At 40.7% G+C, this 13,664-nt stretch overlaps 1 protein-coding gene across 2 annotated transcripts in view; it reads left to right on the forward strand.

The window, feature by feature from the left end:
- PLBD1 (phospholipase B domain containing 1) overlaps nt 1–13,664 on the forward strand; it is a 40,687-nt gene that overhangs the window by 3,005 nt on the left and 24,018 nt on the right. Inside the window, exons 2-3 of one of the 2 annotated variants that reach the window (XM_052774530.1) lie at nt 4,730–4,949; nt 11,669–11,752. In XM_052774530.1, coding sequence (XP_052630490.1) covers nt 4,730–4,949; nt 11,669–11,752 — 304 coding nt within the window. Of the gene's footprint in view, nt 1–4,729; nt 4,950–5,034; nt 5,184–11,668; nt 11,753–13,664 lie in introns of those variants that run through there. The other variant, XM_052774531.1, reaches the window with a different exon arrangement.

Raw genomic sequence — 13,664 nt, forward strand, 5'->3', positions numbered from 1 at the left:
GTGCAACTTTGTGCTAGGTTTTCTGTGTTTCGAAGTTGTGCAAAACTAGTTTTTGGTGAAACAGTAGAGTGATAGCTTCCTTATTTAGTGGAAAGTGTATAGGTGGAATCAATGAAATACATTTGAACACCTCTACGAAAAAAGGCTTCACCTTTGAAAAGCCATAGATAAAAACAAGCATGTAAAATATAGATTAAAAATTAGTAGTTAAGGAAGCCAGTGGTTTTCCTATTATTAGGAGATGCTCACAGTTGTTAACTTAATTTGGCTTGTTACATGCAACCTAACCAGTGCTTCATTGCTTGTGAGTTAGCTTGTTTCTCAGACTAAGGAAAAATATGAATATTAATTCTCACCCCCAAACCTTGTAGCTCTTTCATCTGCAATAAAAAGGGAGTTCCGTTAACTTCTCTAATCAGAAAGTCCAATAGCCTATCTAGATATATGTATGTTTTAAAAACAACTTATGGCTGGGAAAGCATAAGGAAAAGCAGCAGAGTACAGCAAGATGGCCCAATACAACTGCTGGGATAAGAGATGCTAGGGCCCCTGCCTCACCCTCCAGAAATAAATATAAAAATGCCAGAATTATTCAAGGGGAAGGGTCCTGTTGTTGCAGGACACATATGGGATTGTTTGGAAATGTGCAGTTGCTTCTTGTATATCTATATTTCATGTTATACTTCAGTTCCGGATGGTTTTCTTGTCAATGGTAGTGCTGCTAGTTTAGATGAACACAGATTAAATAGTAACAGACTGAGTGATAGCAAATGCTTTGATTACATTGTAGTGTAAGCATGTTTTAAGTGTACACAGATTTATAAGCTTGTAGTTTTAACTCCATCTGTAGCAAGATAAAGACTTATCTTCTAAATTATAACAATTACTGTATGATTACATATGTGTTCCTTGAAATAAACATAGCAATTTCATATGTAGGTATTTGACACTTTAGACCAGGGCAATTAGATTTGCAGAAACTGACATGAAAATTAATGAGGTGAAATGGGATGATGAGTGGATAAGTTGGAAAAAAAACCCCAAAACCAGTAATGGGAAATGATCTTTTCCAGCATCACTGTTAAGCTGCATCTATTACAGCTACCTTGATGCTGTTCCTCCAAAGGCTTCTCCAGGTTTGTTACAAATTATCCTGTAATTTAATGTTTCCCCTTCTCTCCCATCCTCTTCTAGTCTTGGTTTTCTTCAGTTTAAATTTGTCATATAGTGAAGCTGGGGCAGGGCAAACTCCAAGGGTAATTTTAACGTTTGTTCTGAGTTTTGAAAATAGCTCTGCATGTTTATGCTCTGGCAGAGCATAAAACAAAGAAACACTGTTAGAATACCTGTGTTAGATCAGTCTGGCACCAGCATCAGCCTTCTTTTAAAAAAGAAAGCAATGGCTGTTTTGCTTTAGGCAGAAGAAAGTTTCTTTGACAAACCTATTTAGTCTGTGGGCACTACTAACAATACCCAGCTGCCCAGTTCCTCTTGACTATTCGCCACCTCTCTGGAGCCTGCTGAAGAGATGGGAAGAAGATCATCTTTTCCTCTACTTTGTTCTTGCTCTTTTTACCTATTCCTCAGCTGTCTTTGTGTACTGGGCACATGGTCTGTCTCTCCTCTGCCCTGCAGTGGGCTTCTTGGTTGGAGTCAGCCTTTCCCTTTACTGCTGGATAGGTTAGTTGTGTTCTGCACTGACCCCTTGGAGCACTTTTTCACAGGACCTCCCTTTCCCTCACCTCTTTGCTTATGTGAGCTTTAGCTGTGTAAGACGGCCTTTGGCTCTCTTCAGTGATGACCCTTATCAGCCTGCTCTTCTTTTTATAGATTTTCAGTCTGAGTGATTCCCATGTTTACCCTTAAGCTAAAGTAGCAGTTACCCCATGTATTACTAGAAGATAGTTAAGGAGACAACAGAAAAGTAAGATTATAGCTGCTTGAAGAGTTATCCAGAGTCTGTCATGTCTCAGCCCTTTAAATAGCCTCAGTACCTGGCAGACGAAAAACATGTTTTTAAACACTGTGTTCCAAGTCCCTGAAATGACTTCATCTCTAAGTAGAGATTAATGTAAAAACTTCTATTCATAGCAAGGGTGGGGGGGAACCCAATTCCTTCCCCATTAAAATTCTGTTCTTGCTAATGCTTTTCCTGTCCATGTGAGAAGTGTCTCTAGTACATCATGAAGGCTGACATAGTGGTACAAAGTCTAGCTGGAGGCCAGTAACTAGTGGTATATGCCAGCGGTCAATGCTATTCAGCATCTTCCTTAATGATCCGGGTGATGGGGCAGAGTGTACCCTCAGCAAGTTTGCTGATGATACAAAACTGGGAGGAGTGGCTCATACATGAGGTGGTTGTGCTGCCATTCAGAGAGACCTCAGCAGGCTGGAGAAATGGACTGACAGGAAGCTTATGCAGTTCAACAAAGGGAAATGCCAAGTCCTGCATCTGGGAAGGAATAACCCCATGTACCAATATATGCTGGGGGGCTGACTGTTTCGAAAGCAGCTTTGTAGAAAAGGGCATGGGGATCCTGGTGGACACCAAGCTGAACACGAGCCACCAATGTGCCCTTGTGGCAAGAAAGCATAACTGTCTTCTGAGCTGCAGAAGGAGTGTTGCCAGCAGGTGGAGGGAGGTGATCCTTCCCCTCTGCTCAGCATTGGTAAGGACATGCCTGGAGTTCTGGGTCCAGTTGTGGGCTCCCCAGTACAAGAGAGATCTGGAGCTACTGGAGAGACTGTGGCAAAGAGCTATGAAGGTGATTAAGGGACTGGAGTATCTCTCGTGAGGAATGGCTGAGAGAGCTGGGACTGCTCCACCTGGAGAAGAGAAGGTGCAAGGGGGATCTCATCAATGTGTAAAAATACTTGGGGGGGGGGGGGGGGGAGCGTAAAGAAGATGGACCCAGGTTCTTTTCAGTGGTGCCCAGTGACAGGACCAGAGGCAATGGGCACAGACTGAAACACAGGAGGCTCTCTGAACATTAGGAGATGCTTTTTTACTGTGAAGGTGAGCAAATGCTGGTATGTGTTGCCCAGAGAGGTTATAAAAATCTCCATCCTCAGAGATACTTAAAAGCCATTTGGATATGATCCTGCGCAACTTGCTCTAGGTGACCCTGCTTGAGCAGGGCGGTTGGACAACATGACCTCCAGAGGTCCCCTCCAACCTCAGCCATTCTGTGATTCTCAGTAAGAAACAGTTTTAGCTATTCTTGCTGGAACACTAGGAGAGAACAGCTTTCCGGCTGTTGAATGACACAAATTATTCCACAGTCTGGTAAAATGGATGAAAACTGGCTTAAAGCGACTGAGTAACTGCTATGTCAAAAAGTGATTAGTTGGTGAAGGAGTTTGGATCTTGGAAAATGTTTTTGCTTTTTTATTCAAATAACTCATGGCTTTTCATAAAAATAGCTTCTTTATGTTACGTTTTAGAATACTGAATAAAGTGAGTGCACTTAATTTGAAATCAAACTAGCTGCTTAATCACAAACATTTTACTTGCAGCTTTTTGAAGAGCATTAGGTATTGTGCTGGCATTATATTGCCTTTTTTATAGCTCCATTATCATAGCATGCATACTAAGTATTTTGTGTGAGATCATCCAGAATTAGATCTAGCTCTCTATTTTGCAGCTGTTATGGGCATGATGCACAAAATGAATTGTTGTGAGGAGTAGTAACCAAATTGTAGTTTCTTTCTATAAACTGGCAGGACTAGTTGCCACACTGGAGAAGGGTCGGGGAATAAAAACATTGCTGGTTTCTCATTAGTTGTAAGTGTTTATAAGCTTAGCCCTTAAACCTTTTCAAATAATTCCGGGAACTCTGGCTCATGACTTTTGAACCCTTTTCACTTGCAATACTATAGTAGTGATTTGATCAATCATGAATAGAGATCTGATGTAATCAGGTCCCATTTTAGGGAAGGCTGATTTAGAGTTGTAGGGGTTTTTTTCTGTTTTTTTGGAAAGCAGTTTGCCTTGCTCTTTGTTCTTCAGCTCAGCAGGATTAAAACCCAGCTGATGAAGAATGTTTCTTAAACAGCAGTCCAAGCAGAACTCTGAGCAGTCTAGTGCCTTCCTTCCCATTCATTTCACACTTGTGATCAATTCTATTCCAGCTGGGTGATGGGGATTGTGTGTCTTATAAAGGATTGCATACCTGTGGTGCTGTTGTCTTTAAGCTTGTGATCCACTGAGTTCTAGCGCTCCTTTTTGGTAATGCCACCTCCAGGATTAGTTGCCCAGAAAGACAGTTTAGAGAACTTTTGTAGCCTTTTGAATCTTTAGGTGGAAAACAAAGTCAACAGTAATTTGTAATCCTTTGCAGTTGCTAAGGCATGCTGTCTTCTAAAGTTACTTTCAGTAAGATTTGTATAGATTTTCTGCTGGCCCAGGTAAGGAAATACTTTTCTGAATTTTATGTCAAGACTCAGCTGTGTTGGAGCTCTATACTGAAAGAGTTGTAGATAATTTCCAGAAGAGTAACATAAAAATATTTAGCTGTAAGCTTTTGTCTTGGTAAAACTCCAGTTAGTTCTCATGCCACTTTTCAGTATGTTAACATTAGTATTGCTTTCCATAGTAGAACTAAACCTGATGGAAAGCTATCAAATTAAATTTTTTAAATTGCAAAAATACTGTCTTGACATTTCAATATTAGATAGGAAATACCTACTCATGTTTGTTTGTTTCCCTTGCCCCCTTTCTTCACCATAGAAATCCGCTATGCAACTGTGTACTGGAATAGAGCTGAAAAAACACTTCAGGTCAAGAACATACTGGACAGGAGTGGAGATGCCTATGGTTTCTACAACAACACTGTACAGACAACAGGTTGGGGAGTTCTGGAGATCAGAGCAGGCTATGGCAGTCAGACATTAAGCAATGAAGATATCATGTATGCGGCTGGCTTTTTGGAAGGCTATCTCACAGCTCCGTAAGTACCTCAGGAAGCAACTCAACGTATGACGCTTCCAGTGGATTTCTGTATGCTTGTGAGTTGTTGGTTTGTTTTTTCCTTTCCCTTAATTCCCATCCATTTAAACTAACCATATATTCTGCAGTTGTGTGCTGCTCTTTTAATTAGTAGCAGGTATGAAGTATAGCATCTTCATTATGGGATCAAGATGCGCCCTCTCCTTCTCATCCTGCAGGCTCTCCTAACACCTTGGTGAGATAGATGAGTACTGTATTTATATTACTGATTAAGTAATGTAATCACAGAATAGTGTATGTGTAAGGAAGTGCGTATGCCCTATGTTGTAAATAATAACTATTCTTTCTGCTACCCTTTTTGTAATCTCCCCAGCCTGTAGTTATGTGACAGACAAACAACAGATGAGATAATTGAGAGCAGATCAGGCAGGGAGGCATGTTGCTAGCAAGGGCTGCAGGGCTTCCTTAAGGACCTTTTTCACGAAACGCTGTCAAGAAACTGCTGGGGAGCAGATACTGAAACTTCACAGCATGGGGAGTTTAGTATCTCTTGGAGAAATTAAAAAAAAAAAAAATGCTGACATACTGATAGGCCTGCAAGCAGACTGGTGTGTGTCTAGAAGGGTCAGTGTACTCCTGAAAGCCTGTTGAAGAGAAGATGAGAGACTGAATATCTTCTGCAGTGCAGATCTATGAAACTGACAGAATTTTATAGTTGTTTTGAATCCAGAGCAGGTTTTTTTTTTTCTAAAAAACAAAAAAATCCAACCAAGCAACGAAAAAAAACCCCAAACAACCAACCAAAAAAACCCCCCAAACCCTATTGTTTCCTTGACTAAGTTGGAAGACAGCATGGCACTGTGACATACTAACTGGTAGGATATAGCTGGTGATATAGCTAAGAGCATGACACATGGCTTGTTGAAAAAGGTCCATCTTTTCCTCTATCAAGTTAGTCATAGGAAAAGAAGAATTCCCAAATTCTGATGCATGGCTGGGGAATAGTTGGGAGATGCTTGTGATGGATGCAGTGACATGAATTTGGCTTCACTAGCTTTGCTTCCAGAACACTAAAATAAATACCCATAGGCTGCGTTGAACAGGCCAGCAGGGGAAGGTTGTCTGTCGAACAATTGTCAGATATGGCTGCTGGACAAGATTATATTAGTTTAATTAGCAAGACATTTTAAGATCAGTTAAGATTTATGGATAGTTCTCTGATCATATGATATGTTAATGTGACTCTCTACTAGATTTTGCTGGAGACACAGCTAGGTCTCTGGAGAGTATAAAGGAAATTCGATAAAGTAATAATTGTCAATAACAAAACACTTCTGAGGGAAAGAGTAAAGGAATCCTAGAGTTCTGAGTGCATAGCCTCTACTCCAGGCAGGAAAGGAAATGAAGTATATGAGAGATCTGGATGTGTGGTGTTGGATTATTTGGCACGAGAAGTTACTGTTATGTGCTATTCAGGCAGTTTATTTAAACTACATATGGATCTGGGGGATGCTAGCATTACATTTAGAATATTCTTAAAATTGGGTATTGCTCAACACATTTTTTTTTTTTTCACTAAGGCTTTACCTAGGTGCGCTAATCTAAGTGGTTAAGCTTAAGCTTTGTCATACTACATAGGGAGCCCAATCTATGGTAAACCCAATTGCATGGCAAGTAGTGTTCTAGCAGCAACAACCTACACCCTGTTCCCCTTCTGCCTCCACAGTAGATTTGTGAGTCTTCCTGGCTGTCTTTTAAACAAACTTAAGTATATGCCCATTCCTTTAAACACGGTTTGAATGTGAAAGAGTGTCTGCAGGGACTTTATCTGATGTCTTAGTCTATGCTTAGGTTTAGGGGAGGGAGTTTTTCCCCTTTGTTTTTTCCATGGGTGTTAAGTGAAGATTCACAGAAGTGAAGGTACTCACAAGTTACTCTGCTCAAGGCTTTTGCTTTCTCTAGGTCAGATGCTTACTGAAGCTGGTTCCTAGCCCTAGCTGTTGTTACTGCAGGGCTACCAACTCCAGCACTGAGTGGCTCTTTGTAGAGAAGTGGATATAGTAGACATAGTAATGAACAGAGATCTCAAAGTCTGTGGAAGTGAAGTTGAGGGTTTGTATCAATGTGGAGAAGTAGGGTTTGAGACTTTGGCTTTTAAGCAAAGAGGGAAACTCAACTGTTTTAAAGGAGTTTAAGTGTGGGAGTGGGTTAAGATACAAAACCAGAAGTAGCCAAAGCCTTTCTTTTCTGAGGAAACTGAGAAAACCTGAAAATGCTTACCATCATTAAAATGACTATCAAATACTATACATACCATCTGAATTTGGGTTTTGGCTATGTCTTTGCCCCATTGTACATCTATACCTGCAGTGGAAACATATTTCTCACTGGAGGTTATGAATATAAGCTTTTTCTGTCAGGTCTTGTAAAGCTATTTCAGATAAAGAGGGCTTCTCTTTGAATCAAGAATATCTAAGAATATCTAAGAATACCTATTGAAAATGTTCCAGCTAAGGAGCAGAGAGGAATTAGCGATGTACTCCCCTGACCCTTGAGAAGATGGAGAACCTATTTCTTCAGGTTTTAGCTGTATGACCTTGGTGGGTTTTTATTCAGCAAACTGCAGCTAATGAATCCTCTTATACAGTGTGTTTGCAATTTCCTGAACCACAGGAGTAGTGAGAACTCACTAAGTTTGCAGATGTTAAGATTGCTCTGAGCTCCATTTCTCCTTTATCTTGCCTAGAGATTCACAGAATCCTAATTAACATGCAGGCAGATGTTCTTTCTTTGGGACAGTTACACAAGTCTTCTGAAGTAAAACCAGGAAACAGTCTTTCCCAATCTGTAACTCTATTCCCGTCAGACTGCTTGGCCCATTCAGCCTGTCTGCAGGGAAGCTCTCTAGCACCATTGTGACTTATGAGAAAGTGTCTCTAAACACTCTCATTCTGCTCTTGCAGGCATCAGTGTCCACAGTAGCTGTGCACAGCTCAAACTTTCTTTTTAAAAACTTGGTAACAAGGGAGAGTGTAACAGTGCATTTGGCTGTCGTGAAGGCTTTATTTGCATCAACAGCCACTTAGCTACCAGGGTGAAGATGCTAGTGTCACTTGCCTGTACAAGCACCACCTTGTGTGGCTTAGGCACAGCCCCCCAATGTGAATACATCGGGTATGTCTGGTAATTGAAGTGCCCTCTAGCACATTGCTACCTGTAGCCTGAACAACTCCAAGGCCTCCAGCTGTCTCACATCTGTTTGTGGCAATGACTCCGTGAAGTAGAAATGACCCAAGGTGGGTCTTTGCAGAAACCCTGAAGTCTTACCAGGAAGAACTCTGATGTGGTGCATTATTGGGAAGGATATATTGCGAGCCTGATGCCAAGTTGAAGTACAGATTCCTGCAGAAGCTCTCTAGTGAGCAGGAGCTCCAGCTTGACAGTGCCTGCAATTTGGACATCTCCAGGAATTCTTGGCTAGCTCAGTTCTTCCATTACACTTAGGGCATGAAGGAGGGTTTCTAGACACAGCTAGGCCTCATGATGTAAGCAAAAGAGTGACAAAATATCTCTTCTAAAAGTGTATGCTTTGTCCTTAGTAGGAACCTAAGCAGAATGTAAGACAACCAGATTTAAAAAAACCAAACCACCCCCCCCCCCCCCCCCCAAAAAAAAAAAACCAACCAACCCCAAACCCCCTATGCTGGGACTGTCTTATTTCAGATTACTGGGGAAGAACTCTAGCTATATAGGTATGTGGTAGAAAAAGCAGTAACTAAGTTAGTCAGACCTGTGTACCAGTGAGGGTAGAAACACAGGCCTTTTCTAGAGCATGATTCATCTTTACAGTGTTGGCACCTGATTCAGACAGTAGCTGTCTATTTTGAAAACACATAGTTAGGGGTGGAATAAATCTAATTCTAGTGTTTGTAGTGTCTGGAGATCAGACATTTGTTTTTATCACCAGTCTCCCACCTCTCTGTAAGGTCCAGTCCTATCATCCAGCCAAAGATGTTTGCTCTGGTTTTCTTGCGTATGAATTATCTTCCCCCATTACAAACAGAAGTGTTAATGAGGCCTCATTTTACTTGGGGAATGGCAGAGCACATCCAAGTCCATGATGTTAAGCACATACTTTTAATCAGTTCCAGTTGTGGCATGCTAGGTGCCTAAGAGCAGTATTTAAATTTGAAGCAACATTAATTGTACTCTTTTCTGATATGACCTCAGCTGACCTGAGTCCTGTCATCTTTCTCTCTAATTTGAAGAAGCAGGGCTCTGCTTTGCTGTTTTTAGGCTTTGAATTCTTGTCCCAGCTTTGTAATTGCCTTGCATTTGGCCTTAGATACAGTTGCAAAGCTGTACCTTAACTATAATGATCCAATTTACTTCAGAGGGTAATACCCTTACAAAACATGCAAGCCACGTGTATAGAAGTGTTGTTAAAGCAAAAAAAGTAAATGGAGCAACTAGGGAAAAAATTCTCCATAACCTTGGACATTGAAAAAAGAAGAATAAATTCCAGGAATTGTCTGTCCTCTGTTAGCATATACAAGAGGGAAGGCCATTAAAGCAGCAGTTTTCAGTCCCCTGATTCTGAACTAACCCAGTCTCTACATCAGTCATTACAGCTTAAAGATACTACTAGTGTAAAATCTGCCTTGTGTTGCATAACCTTTGAGTGCAAAATGAAGAGAGTAGAGCTGATGGTTGAGCCTGGAAGCCTGATCATCTGTTCTGGCCTAGAGAGTGATTAGAGTAGTATCCTGGCTGGTTTTATCCTCCTCATCTGGTTGTCATCCCAAAAAGACCATCTGTCAGAAGGACTGTCTCGTGCTATTTGCTCCTCTTCTCTAGTGCCATGAGAGCCCTGACTTGTATGGAGTATGTTACGCTATAATTTCCTTCCTAAAATTACTTGGGATTTTTATTTGCCAAATTCTCTGTGACTGTAGGGGTGGAGAATATTGATCTGTCTCTTTCTCCTCTTCAAGAAGTAGGTTATGATTATGGCATGTAGTCTTGTATTACATGGGAGACAGGAAACTCTAGAACTAAAATTGATACTGTAGCTGCAGTTTCATGAAAGGTGTAATGGTGTGAAGCTGCCGAATGCTCCCCTCTCTTGCCCCAGTACCTCCTTCCATGGAGCCAATCCCTCCAACTTGTGTCTGACCTGGGACTGATCAGGCCCTTTCGTGCATCAGTTCATCTACTAACACAGTAGAGAGCTGCCTTCTTGCACCAGCTCTGTTGCTACGTAACAACCTAATTCAAACTAGAAACTGCCAGAAAAGTAATTCACGTTTTTTGCTGGGTTAGTGTTTTGCCTGAATGCATGCAGACAATTAGATTTTGTAGTCAGAATAGTACCAGAACTGAGATGAGAAGCAGCAGCGTCATGCAATCAAGTACTTAAACAGCTGGGAATGGGGCAAGGGACAGAAAGAGGGGAGAAGGTCAATGGATGATTCTCTAGTCATCAGCAAACTATTCAGTCATCTCTGGCTGTATTCTCTAATTATGCCCTGAGGGAAACTGGGAAGAGCTCCTGTCTGCATCCCTCTCAGAGGAAGCTGCCCTAATGAGTTTTAATACAGGGAATTCTGTCCTGCTGGCATGTGCTTATTTGAGGCTGGTATCTCTTTCTTAGTTCTGTTTTCTTTCTCTCAGCACTTGGTAGGAGCTAATTTTACTGATGACTGATGTAGTTCTATCAACTCCAGACCTCAGCAAAATAATTTTCTGCTGATTTCCACCTAGAACTGAATATTCCTTTCCCCTCTTTTTTTTTTTTTTTTTTTTTTTTTTTAATTTAGTGGCTGAAAAAATGTTGGTTAAGTTTGGCCCAAATTAAGAAATGTTGAAGTTCGGTTTTGGCTGGAATCAGACAATTATGTTTCACCTAAAATGGAAGGGTGATTTTAACTTCTGGGCTTCTGAGCTATTTTTTGGCAGTTGATTTAATCTTGAAATGTAAAGGACTTTGCTTCAACAAAACAAACAAAAAAGCCCCAACCAACCAAAAAAACCCTTGCAACTTTTGTTTGTATTAGTTAATGGGGATGAAACAGCTAACTGAATTCAACAACAAACAAAAAAAATCACAATAATTTTGGTCTCCATAAAGCTGAATCTGTTTAGGGCTGGCATGAGTGTGAGTTTCTGTGGAAACACGTAGGATCAACTTGCACATACTTTAAAATAGAGATATTTAGCTTAATCAGAAAGGAAGGAATATGATTAATGGTAAGTAAAACCTGCTAGATACCTGGCTGAAATTACCTCTCACAACTGAATCAGCAAGTTATATTCTCCTCACCTCTGTGGTTTTTTGGTTCCAAATAGAATAGCTCTCCAGCAAACTATTTCTGTTTTGCTTTAAATTAATGTGCTAACACTGTGAAGATGCTTCTGGCCTACAAATATTCCCCAAGTGTGGAATTTTGCTATGAAGTAGTTCAATCTCATTCTTGCTTACTTTCCATTGTACAGCAGTTTGAGCAGGTGTTAACAAGGTTGTTTATTTTAAGTTAAATTTCAACAATCCATTTGTGTTACCTTTGCTGTTTGTCATGCACTGAAGTAATTTCTGTGATTAGGAAAAGCTTACTTTGTGGACTGTGTTGCTTGCCTATCAATGCTTGCTGATCAATGGGTTGGTAAGCAAAAAGAAGGGCAGATGCAAAATAATAACTTCTGCTACTCTTGTTCTTTCAGGCACATGTATGACCATGCTGCAAATATGTATCCACAGTTAATTAAGAATCCCACCATTCGAAGTGGAGTTCAGAATTTTATGGCGTATGTATTTAGTTATTAGAAAAGAAATTGTTCAAGACTTGGGGTTGGAGGATGACAGAATTTTCGAGGGTTTTTTATTCTTTTCCTTATGGGCTAAAGAACATATATGCTTCCTTTCCCTCTGATTGAATGCCATTAGTATGAAAAAAAAAAAATCTAAATATACATGAAGAAGGGCATATGCCCTTCCCTAATTCCGATTCTTTCAAAGAAATGTTTAAAGCCACTGCTACAAAGGGATGTGGATAATGCCAATGAATTCTGAGGGTCGTTCTAGTCAAAATAATTTTCTGAAAAGCTCGTATTTTGAATGTTACGCTGAACAGTGTGGTCTCGTGGAACCTTAATCTTTTTAGCATTGTGTATTCTTTCCTTCCTCTGTTAGGTTTGCATTTTGTTTATTCTACCACTGATGTAAATTCTGTTCTAATCGTAAAAGTCCTGATTCCCTTTTCTCTTCAGCTGTATAAATCAAAAGTAATTCTGCTCAAATAATGCAGCTACACTGGTGGGAAACTACAAGTGGGAGAAGAAGCAGGCCAGGTACTGGGAAACGCAACTGTGATTACCAATTATTTTAATCTCCTTAGACTTATGTTTTCTTCCCTTACAAATACATCTGTGAAACCTTGGTCATTTCTGGGGACTATTTTTTCCATCTTTCCCTTGTTTTGTGCTTTCCACAAGGGGTTATATATCTAATTCTGTTTTTGGTGTACATATATAAAGTTGATTGGTTTTAGCTTATCCAAAAAGAAGAGGAAAAAAAAATCATAGCACTCCCTTGCCACTGTTCTTCAGTATTGCTGTCCTCCTTGTGAGGAAAAATGGCATAGCTACCATATCGATATGTAGGGTTTTTTTTCTAGATTGACTAAGCATAGCAGCTGTATCCCCCAAAATGTGTTGTTGGATGGAGGGGGGCTATACTAGGTGGCCTTTTATCATTCTTCTGTTGCCTATATCCTGGACTCCTGCATCGCTGCTTTACTTTACAGCAGTTTTGCAATATGGGCTGCTGTGTTGTCCTGGAAGTCTTTAGCCCTGAATGCTCTGACCATATCCCAGTTTCCTCTGACATACTTCATGCACCTTGTTATTTCCAGAAAGGTAGATGTGGCTGGTTTTATCACCCACATATTGCTGGAAGAGTTTGCTTCCTTGCCAGGTTCATTCTCTTTGTTGCTGCTGTACGTAAAGCTGGATGGATAGATACAGGAGGATGGAAGAAGATGGAATCTGGTCCCGACTTACTCTTAACACCTGTGGTTCTTCTGTGGCCCTTTGTCCACAGTAAAGCAGGGAACTCTGGGAGATCCTTATAACGTTGGCTGCTCTTGCCATAGGGTCTGTTCAGCTTGTGCTGCCTCATGCTCTAAGCCTGGGTTATTTGGCTAGTAACCTCTTGATTGGATTTGGCACATGGGATGGTTGTGTTTGGCCTCCCACCTTTTCCTCAGAGGAGCCTATCAGTGGTTCTTAGGCAGTGTTTGAGCACCACCAGCAGAAAGCCTTCATTGCACTTGCGCCTAGGGGAGGGAAATGGGCTCTTCAAAGGTCAGTCTATTTTTTCCTTAAATAGGCATTTAAAAGGGAATGGTTCATCTGACTTATCAAATGCTTGTTTCCCTTTACTGGCTATAAGGGATGCTAGATCTGATGTAGTAGAGTCCCCCCCAGAGGTGGAGTCCAACTCTTTCTTTGATACTAAAGTCTAATATCTAGGCACACTACTGTAGGGTGTGTTGCATGGATCTGAACATTTACATGCAGAGGATATAACATTTAAGTTGCAGGATTTCCAAAGCATGATTTGCCTCAAAACACTAGGAAGGTTGGATCATCTGGATCATAATACATTTGTCTCTTCCCTGCATTATCAGTTATACTCTAAAACAAAACCCAGAAAACC

This window comes from Harpia harpyja, chromosome 23, assembly GCF_026419915.1.
Source record: "Harpia harpyja isolate bHarHar1 chromosome 23, bHarHar1 primary haplotype, whole genome shotgun sequence".
In the NCBI taxonomy this organism is placed as follows: domain Eukaryota; kingdom Metazoa; phylum Chordata; class Aves; order Accipitriformes; family Accipitridae; genus Harpia; species Harpia harpyja.